Genomic DNA, 10573 nt, shown 5'->3' with positions numbered 1-10573 from the left:
AATGAAATTTTTACGTGCAGCCCTACTTTTCATAGTAGCAACTTTTGCGACGATGAATCTAGCTGAAGCTAGTCCGAAATCTAAACCAAAGCGTAAGTTAAGTGTTTTTTCAAAGCTTTGAAAGTATTGAAATTTCGAATAGAAAATAAATTAAGGTTTGGTTGCCAATGTATTTTGACTCGTACACCAGAATTTGAAGTTAAATGAACATATCAATTTACATTTTTTGTTATATTCAAAAACTATAAAAACATTATAAAGAATTATATTTTTGTTTTAATTGATATTTAGCGCCGCCATTAGCGATGTCACAAGCATTCGCGGTGATGAACTCAGTGATTTTTTAGAAAACTAGAAGTTTATTAAGCGCGCGTGAATTTTGTAGCTTGGTCAATTAACGTAATATTTAACCTATATCATAATGTATAAAATATTAAAAATGCATTTTTTAACAGTGATTTTTTTATATTTTACGATATATGTATCGGTATATAACATAATATATCATATAATACTATTAAGAACAAATTTTATATCGTAAAAATTTTAATATAAATGAAAAAAATTATAAATATAAGTCTTTATATACATAACTTTTTATGCTGTTTTTATTAGAACAGTTAATATATAATTTTAAAGAATCCTAAGACCTAAATCCTAAGACGATAAAGCAACATACAAATGTTCGTGACTAAAAAAATTATTTCTTAATAAATCTATTCCAATTTTATCAAAAGTTTATTAATTGTTATTGAAAATGCTAATTTAATAGGGAATTCTCGTCTTCTAAGAAGAAACGGATAATCAGTTTCCGATGAATATAAAGTTATACGATTAATAAATACTATGTCACTTTTTATCACCAGTTAATATTTCACATTTTAGCATATTATTAACGAGTTCTTAAACCAATAAACGTGTACCATTACATAAACATTCAATAATACTTAGATTTCGAATAATCATTACAATGGAATATTTTCTTAGTTTCAATTCATACGGTGGAAGAGATTAAGGAGTGAAAGTATTTTAATATTCTGATAATAAAATATCATTAAATCCTTCGTTATCGCAATTCTCAGTACTATCAATACTTTTATAAATTTTATCCATCGTTTCATCCAACAAATGTTACAACAGTTTTATTAATTTCATTTACGTCCACATTTCGTGCAGATAATATTGCATAATTAATTGCTCGTTTATATTGTTTACTATGGAATATATCTCCATAAATATCAGAAACTATATCATCAACTTTCTTAGTTATTGTAATACATTTTTCAGGAATATTATCTAAATTTAAATTATCATCAATATCATTCGATATTCTATCGCCAACATTTAATAAAAATTTTGTAAATTCTATCTCTTAAGGTAAAATTCACATATTTTGAGTTAATGAATATTTAACAATATTTTGACAATAAGAAAAACGATTAATAGACAAATCAACTATTTCACTGCGTGTACTATTTACTTTAACACGAAGTGATTGCCTAAAATCTTCTCCTAAAATAATTGTTTTTCCACCGAATAAATAATCATAATCCATAATATCACGCAAAATTCGATCCGTAACATCTATTGCACATCTTGAAGCCATAGGAGCTTCGGCCCATATAAATACATCTATTTCTTTTAAATACGCAGCTTCACGTAATTCTAACTTTATATTTGATGACGAATCCGAAAATAAAGGTACTGATAATTTAAATATTTTATGTAGTATTTTGCCTCGAGGTAACAATGTAGCAGCTATCCCAGTAAAAGCCATAGTGCATAATTTTTTATCATTTCCTTTTAAAAGATACCAAAGTGTTTCATTCTAGAATGTTTTACCTGATCCGACAGGACCATCTATAAAGCTAACATTTATTATAATTATTTATTTCATCGTTACTTTAATTAAAAACATTATTCAAAATATCAACTATTTCTTTTTGCTTTTCATTCAATTTTCTCTATCTATTGATAGTTAACTAACATTTTGCATTAAATTTTATATTTGTGGAATATTATCGAGACTTCTTCCTTCATTTTTAAATAAGTTATACACACACACACGCGCGCGCGCGCCACGCACGCACTCACACACATATATATATATTCGTAATAGCTTTATAATAACTTTCATTTCTGCTGTATTCATGAATAACATCTTCAGTTAGTTGATCTTTAAAATCAACTAAAATGGCGGCGCTCACTCGAAACCGTGGAACTCCAGAACGCGAAATCTAAAATGTTAGCGGCCACTCGAACACTATCGGTCATCCAATATGTCAGTACTCTAAGGCGTTGCTCCCTTTTATGTTTGGATAATAATAATAAATAATAAATAATAAATAATAAATAATAAATAATAAATAATAAATAAAATAAATAAATAAATAAATAAATAAATAAAATAATAAATATTAATAAAAAACAACAAATAAAATAAATAAATAATAAAAAATAATAATAATAAAATAATAGTAATGAAATCGTAAAGATAGAATGAATGGCATCAAAATTCAATGTAATGATGACTAAAGATTGTACACTTTTATAGAATTCTTAATATATTTATAAATCAATGTATAGTTTGCCTCAGTTGAAATACGAGTATATTATGACGATTGTCATTATAATAGTAGCTTTATAACTTTTCAAATAATAATATAATTATAGCCAGTTCATAAAATTAATAGTTCTTACAAATATAATATTTTGAACTACGAATAATAATTAAATTATTGTTTATTTTTATTTCTATTTAACACTAAACCTACTGATATATTATATATACCTATTTCTACCGAATGGCGGTTAAATGACCGCTTTTTAAATAAACAATTATAGTCTTTTCCAGTTGATTGTAATTAATACAGAATTTAACATAAACAATAAACACAAAATAATTATCATATAATAATTAAAAAACATTTATTTTTCAGGTTTTATGAGCGGTCATTTGACCGCTCTGGTAGGTTTAGTGTTAATGTCACTTCACTAAGAGAAGAATAACTACAATTTGCTTAGTAGATTTTATTCTAAGCTCATTCAGGAATTTTGATCAATTCCCTGATCATTAAATAAAGTATCGCTTGCTTATAACAATCATAAAAAATCGAAAGGTGATCGAAAAACTATATTGCTAATATTATTATAAATCAAATAAATATTCAAACTTCAAAGCTACAATAACGTGTATTTCATTTTTATATATAACTTTTCATTAACTTGTAATAAGTAATTTATGTGAAATTTCAGTATTTGACTGAAATCAACAAAAGTCAATTTCTATGTACAAATGAAATTCCATTGTATTCTTTATTTATACAACTAACGTGCGGCTCTCATTATAAATAAAGTATAACTAGAAAATTTAATAGTGAAAGGCAAAAGATTTTTCTAATTACCTAAATTAAGTTAGACAAGTTAAGTAAAATTATTTAATTACTTTTTCCGTTGGTGCTCTACGAAAAATTAAACATAAAGTTCAAAATAGTTTATTATTTATGTGTTATATGCCTACTTCAGATTAAAAACATGACAATTGTCAGTGTATTTAACCGTTAATTCTAACGTTTACTTGAGAAAATAATTATTTAAATTATTTTATACGAAAAATTGAAATGTAAATATTATTATCAATATTTTGTTGTAATTTCTAGCTATTTTCAGCTTGGAAATTATCAAGAAAAATATATATATAGATTATGATAATTAGATCGCTGAATCAAATCTTCAAATTCAGATAAATATCTGATTGTTTGTAATATATATCGAAAGAAATTGAAATACCTATATTCTAAGTATATCTACTTATAATCATTTATTTTTAAATAAATTATTTTACATCATTTCTAATATGTTACGAAAAAGAGAAATCAATATACAACTGTATCGTCAACCATTGAACCCTATTACCATACAGCGTTCAAAGTTACGTTTGAATTGAGAAATGGATTTCATAAAATAAAAGAAAGCATGTCGGAGATTATTCTACGTCATTTTTCTGACGGTATAAACAATAGGATGAAGCACTCTTGTATCAAGCTTAAAAGACGCCTTATAAATGGAAAAAAAGCCAAGTATTTTACAGAACATGAACATTTATGAATATTGTATGAGTAATTGTATCCTTTTGTTGTCTCAAATTGCTAAAATTTTGTTCGAATTCCTACAAGTACTTTGAATAGGCTTTTCCAAGATGAAAATTAAAAAAGGTGCGTATATATATTTATTAATTACGCGCATGCGCGCGCACACACACAGCGGGTCTGTTTTACGCATTGAGGACTTTATATTTCGAAACTAAAAAGAGCTATCTTACGGAGAAATTCTACCATTAAATATTCGTTTCAATATTTATGACAATATCTTATAAGTAAACTTCGATTTAATTTATTGCACTAACTACATATATGGTTATACAAAAATACAATTAAAATAAAATAAAACACAAACGATTGTGGATTGCAAATAAAAATAATTCAATTATTAAATAAACTCGTGTTCTTGTTTCATTTTATTTCTATAGAATTTGGATGGTTCAGTACGTCCACAGAAAACCCAAATATACCTTGATAAATCATCACGCCAGTTTGGGAACAATTCGTCTTGCTCATTAAGAAATCATACCGGCTCGAGATGCATTATTCTCTGCAGAGCCCGAGAGTGACCGAGCAATTAGCCGGGTGACCTTGAGGACTCGCTGTCACCCCGCCCTTTCAAACCACTTATTGGACCCTCGTTAATAGTCCCAAGTAGTGAGGGTATTTCCTCGAATTTTCTTGGCCCGAAAACGAGAAAACTTTGGTTAGTTGTTTTTCTCTCCTCGAGGAAGCATTACTGTATGATATTCTCTCCGCAATTCTTCGCTATTTTCCGTGTGACTACTTTTCGGCGTATCGTGCAAGTGTGCCGTGTATATGCAAATTGTGTTCAACGGGATCGTTCACGTCTCTCGTATTATAATTTAAGTAAAATTGTAACAGCAATTTGTGCCTTGTTGAGTGATCCAAGTCTTGTAAAAGCCAACAACACCAGCGTTGAGGCCTCTCTGTGTGGCTTTGGAAGAGAATACACCGGTACTTCAAAGTCCAACCGGTGGATACGATATCAGACAAAAGATATCAATTTTATAGATTGAGAAATTATTCTTAAAAGGTAAAACGTTTTCTTTAATTAAAAAAAATATTCATTTCATTAAAAAAATGTATTATTCTATCTATACTGTTCTGTCTGTGAAAGTGTGAGTATGAACTCATACTTTCTCATGTAAGTTAAAAAATAATAAATTCAAGAACCGATTATTGTTATTCAACGAAGATTGTAAAGCAGATTTAAGTGAGAAATACACCCCATTAATTAACGGCTCATTGATATCACCAATGAAATAAATTTATTAACTTAAATAAAACTTGAAAATATTTATTGAAATTTTTAATTTACATAATAGTTTTGGATAACGTGACAACGAACAACAATTTATCAAAAATTGTAAGATAATACTATATATTTTCGTACAGTGTAAAATTTAAACTGCTGCAAAAATAAATAAAACTATCATCCTACTTTTATAATTGATTGTAACAACCAAAAGTACGAATGAAAGTAATCTAACCAATCGAAACAGTCGAAAAAGCACTGGCCTCGCCAATTGAATTGTTCGCTATACAGTGATAAGTCCCAGCATGACGTTTATCAAGACGTTCAAGTTGTAACCAAGAAGAACGTATCGTGGATTCTGGATCCTCGCTCGTATTTACAGCGCCGTCTTCCCATTCGTCATCTGCGAATTCGATAGAGCTTATATTTGAAGGTTTTTCAATTTACACGATCAAGTGTAATAGTATCAATTTATTGCATATCTTTCTAAGAAAATGCTTTAAATAACTTAATTTTATAGTATTTTCAATTATTTCGTCTGAGTTTTACAGAAATTTTGGAAAATTAACTTAATGTATCTAGAGATTCAGTAATTTTATCATTTTGTTTTTTTAATAGCTTACTGTTATTTTAATTTTATGACTGAAATTATCGTTCCGTTTCAAGATGTACTCAAACAAACAAACGACATTTTTCCGAGCACCTGCGCGTGCTTTGTAATAGCTTTTGTTGCAATAAATTTAGCTGAAGCGGTAGTTTAGAGTATAAGTTATGTTTTATATTGCATGATCATTATATTTCATACATTTATGAAACTAGAAAATTTTATAATTTTCAGTCAAACTATTCATGAAAAGACAGATACGACTTACAAATCTCTTCAATGTTTTTACTAAAGTTTTTCTTTCATTTTTACATCCTATACATTTGTAAATTAGTATTTAGCCTGCTTTGTTAATTGGGATCGGACCATCTGGCTTATTTAATAAATGTTAGCATGAAAATTGAATGATTGGATTACTTTTAAAAAACCAAATAAATTTTAATAAATTATTACTAAATATTATAAACTATAAATATTCTCATTAATCTTATTTATATTCTATTTCAGGGTGTAAACAAACTACAGATCTATATTGGGTACTTCCATCGGTAAGTAAATTTATGTATTAAATTGTTAAATTGAGATAATATCTGCTATATTAAAGTATAATTTAAAAAATATGAATGATGTTATTTTACATGAATTTGTCTATATTAGTTTATTTGTAAAAGAGAAACATGATTTCCAACTCACTTGGTAGTCGTAAAACCCTATTGTTATCGGCAGCATGAAACTCCCAGAATACATCAGGTAGAGGAAAACCTTTAACTTCACAATTCAAAGCAATGAGTTGTCCTTCCCCTGCAATAAAATCTTCTGGTGCTGAATAAATACTCGGCCGGCTAGGACATGGTCCCAAATGCTGTAGCCGTAGATTTGAATCTTTATTACGCATCGCTTCTTCGTGTAAAGCGCATGGCGTTGGATAAGTGCGATTATTACTAGCACAGGCAAGTGATTGCTCCATACACACGCAAATCGCTTCCGGTTGATCCTGAAAATTAATTTTTTTTTCTTGAAAATTTCATCACCCATGTGAAATGATAAAACAGCCAAATAGATAATACTACATAACGATGTAAAAGTATCATTGGTGCAATTTTATGAATTTGCCGGGAATTCACTTCGTAAACCGACATTCTGAAAAATCATGTCAAAAGCCTAATTGCCACCATAAACTTGCGAAAATGCACTAGTAGCTCCATCAGCTTGTCAAGCGTCCATCGTGTACTAGATTAAGTTGAAACCACGAGCGTAATCAGCTCTCTATCTCTGTCGGCACGCGGGTACCCGACAATTATCGCGCTGATTGCACGATTGCGAAGGCGCTAAAAGATGAAGCCTGCCGTCGTAGCCGGTCAGCGACACCATATATGGGTAATTCTAGGCTATTTCGATTGACTTGTAACCCTTAGGTTACGGATTTTTTTTTAATTTCGCACAATTGTTGTACACATAAAACTGAGATTTTTCCCAAATTTTGGAGACGATACATTAATTATATCAAAAGTTATTAACAATTAAAGAAAAATGATAAAAAATTTTCAAACAGCTATATTTTAAAAACTAATAAAGATATCGAAGTCGGATTTTTTTCAAAATACTTATAATGCCTTAAAATTTCGAAATAATTACAACAATAAACAATAAAAATTTTTTTTCGAAAGTTATTAACTTTTTGTTTAAACAATTGCTAATATCTCAAAAAGTATATTTTTTTTTTTGAAAAATTCTTGCTCCTACGTATTCCTGAGGATTTTTGCTATCGAAATCAATCATAAAATTCAAGGGCCCGACATATCGGAAAGCGTAGCCCTAATCAAAAGAAGACGCCTCGGCGTAAGGCTGCGGTAGCGCTCCAGCGGACTCACGGTCGAAAGGTACTTTAGCTTTAATCTAAAAAACTAATAAAGATACCGAATCGGAGTTTTCCCAAATTACTTATAATACCTTGAACTTTCGAAATAATTACAACAATAAACAATAAAAATTTTTTTTCGAAAGTTATTAACTTTTTGTTTAAACAATTGCTAATATCTCGAAAAGTATTTTTTTTTTTTGAAAAATTCAGCGACCGGACACCGAGGCATCTTCTTTTAATTAGGGCTACGCTTTCCGATATGTCGGGCCCTTGAATTTTATGATTGATTTTGATAGCAAAAATCCTCAGGAATACGTAGGAGCAAGAATTTTTCAAAAAAAAAAATACTTTTCGAGATATTAGCAATTGTTTAAACAAAAAGTTAATAACTTTCGAAAAAAAATTTTTATTGTTTATTGTTGTAATTATTTCGAAAGTTCAAGGTATTATAAGTAATTTGGAAAAAATCCGATTCGGTATCTTTATTAGTTTTTTAGATTAAAGCTAAAGTACCTTTCGACCGTGAGTCCGCTGGAGCGTTACCGCAGCCTTACGCCGAGGCGTCTTCTTTTGATTAGGGCTACGCTTTCCGATATGTCGGGCCCTTGAATTTTATGATTGATTTCAATAGCAAAAATCCTCAGGAATACGTAGGAGCAAGAATTTTAAAAAAAAAAATATACTTTTTGAGATATTAGCAATTCTTTAAACAAAAAGTTAATAACTTTCGAAAAAAAAATTTTATTGTTTATTGTTGTAATTATTTCGAAATTTTAAGGCATTATTAGTATTTTGAAAAAAATCCGACTTCGATATCTTCATTAGTTTTTAAAATATAGCTGTTTGAAAATTTTTTATCATTTTTCTTTCATTGTTAATAACTTTTGATATAATTAATGTATCGTCTACAAAATTTGGGAAAAATCTCAGTTTTATGTGTACAATAATTGTGCCCAATTAAAAAAAAATCGGTAACCTAAGGGTTACAAGTCAATCGAAATAGCCTAGAATTACCTATATGCGTATTCGTCGCAATTGCAACAATTGTCAAAACGATGATATATCGCTGATCTTTCGCATTTCGTGGCATGTCGTTCTCGTAAAAGCGAGCTTTTGTAGTTTATGGCATGCTTGTTTTATAATACTCTCGAATCAAAAACAATTACACGCTCATTTTTTCTCATTTCATTCGCAAATTAATAGGTCACACTTGTGTTTAGCGCTCTGTAACCTTGTCGATTCTCGACAATTAGAAAAAAAAGGAAATGCATAAAATCTGACCTCGGATTCCAGATCATCCCTTAATTTACACACATAATTCCTAGCGCATAGACCTTCTGTCCGTCGTCCTTTCGGCAGTTCCGATATGCTCGCGTTCCAGCACGATTCGCCGTCGAGTCTTGCACATACGCCATTACTACAACAGCCGCAAGTGTCAGGCACCGAGCCTAGCAAGCATTCCTTTGGATCAGAAGGACACCTGAAATTGTGTATATTTTATTATTCGTCTGCATTTTAAATCAAAGGTTGTAGTGAGTGCATTGCTGCAGTGTATACAATTAATACTTGCTTGCGATATTAATATCTTAGATAAAAGTTAACAAAAAAATGTGTGCACGCACGCGTTTACATTTAGATTTGGTTTCGTTTTATCATTCTTAGGCGTGTCGGTCATGACGAATTCGAATTAAATGACATAAATAAACAGTTTAATCGTTGCCTGAATCATTTGACAATTTAGTCATTGAAAACAACCGGTTTATATATTTTTATTTAACAATTCTGACATTAAATTTTTTTCGCGAATTGTTACTTTGCTTATTTATTTTTGTTCATAAAGAGCTTTTAATAACGAAATTCGAAAAAAAACAAACCATTTGCGCATGACTTTGCTCTCAGATGAAAGCAATCTAAACTCACCTGTAATCCCCACACACGTGACAGCCCTCGGCATAGATCTGCTCAGTAGTAGCAAACGATTCATCATCATCATAAAATCTCGGTGGTGAAGTCGTGCGATGTGCGTTAGCACAGCAGCAATAACAGACGACGAGGAGTAACGCAATCGTGATCGAGCGTTGGCACGTCATTTCGCAGACTGACACTCTATCCTATCTCACATACGACTCCGACAGCTTTAACACGACTTTTATCTTGTTCGTAATGGTCAGAGGAGAGATAAATACTCGGCTCAGTTCTCTGTACAGGCTCAACGCCTGTTTTGGTGCAGTCAACCGAGAGATCTGATTTTTTTTTTTGAGGCAACAGATTCGTTGATTGATTGGCGGATTTGATTGCGTTTGGATGTGGATTTTTAACGATGTCGTTTTTGTTTGGGTTAATTGCAATAGCCAACAAAAAAATCAATTGACGTTTGGTCCAGTCCAATTTTATAATTAGTGTGATTTTTTGTTGGCTCTATGTGTATCTCTAATATTAGTTGTTTTCATAAGAATGATTGCAAGAGTCATCGGCCAATCATGCGTAGGCTCCATCAATTAAAAATTGCCGAATACTTTAATTTCGTGATACCATACAAATCGCCTATCATTCGCTGAATTTACGAAGGATATAAATAGATGCGATATTTAAAATTAAGCCCACCTGTAATAAAACAAAAAAGCGGATGAGAAAAGACCCGAAATTCTCGGGGCATAAGACATTGAAGCGACAAGAATTAGATAGCGCGTCGAAGGTTTCATATCTGTCGCCGCGTACATGTAGAAATT

At 30.2% G+C, this 10573-nt stretch overlaps 1 protein-coding gene and 1 pseudogene across 1 annotated transcript; both read right to left on the bottom strand.

The window, feature by feature from the left end:
• Positions 1–1029: 1029 nt before the first annotated feature.
• On the bottom strand, positions 1030–1632 carry LOC131667820 (uncharacterized; annotated as a pseudogene).
• Positions 1633–5458: 3826 nt separating this feature from the next.
• Positions 5459–10402, bottom strand: LOC131667869 (insulin-like growth factor-binding protein-related protein 1). The gene is made up of 4 exons (XM_058941611.1): positions 9765–10402; positions 9126–9324; positions 6677–6977; positions 5459–5782 (listed from the first exon to the last, which is right to left on the bottom strand). Exons 1-4 carry the CDS (start codon positions 9932–9934, stop codon positions 5610–5612), a joined length of 843 nt encoding a protein of 280 aa, XP_058797594.1. The 5' UTR covers positions 9935–10402; the 3' UTR covers positions 5459–5609.
• Between the last annotated feature and the right edge of the window lie 171 nt (positions 10403–10573).

The sequence above is a fragment of the Phymastichus coffea genome, unplaced genomic scaffold, assembly GCF_024137745.1.
Source record: "Phymastichus coffea isolate CEN01 unplaced genomic scaffold, Cenicafe_Pcof_1.1 PCOF00071, whole genome shotgun sequence".
NCBI classification, from domain to species: Eukaryota; Metazoa; Arthropoda; class Insecta; order Hymenoptera; family Eulophidae; genus Phymastichus; species Phymastichus coffea.
The sequence above is the reverse complement of the archived record's forward strand: the minus strand, read 5'-3'. Positions and strand labels throughout refer to the sequence as shown.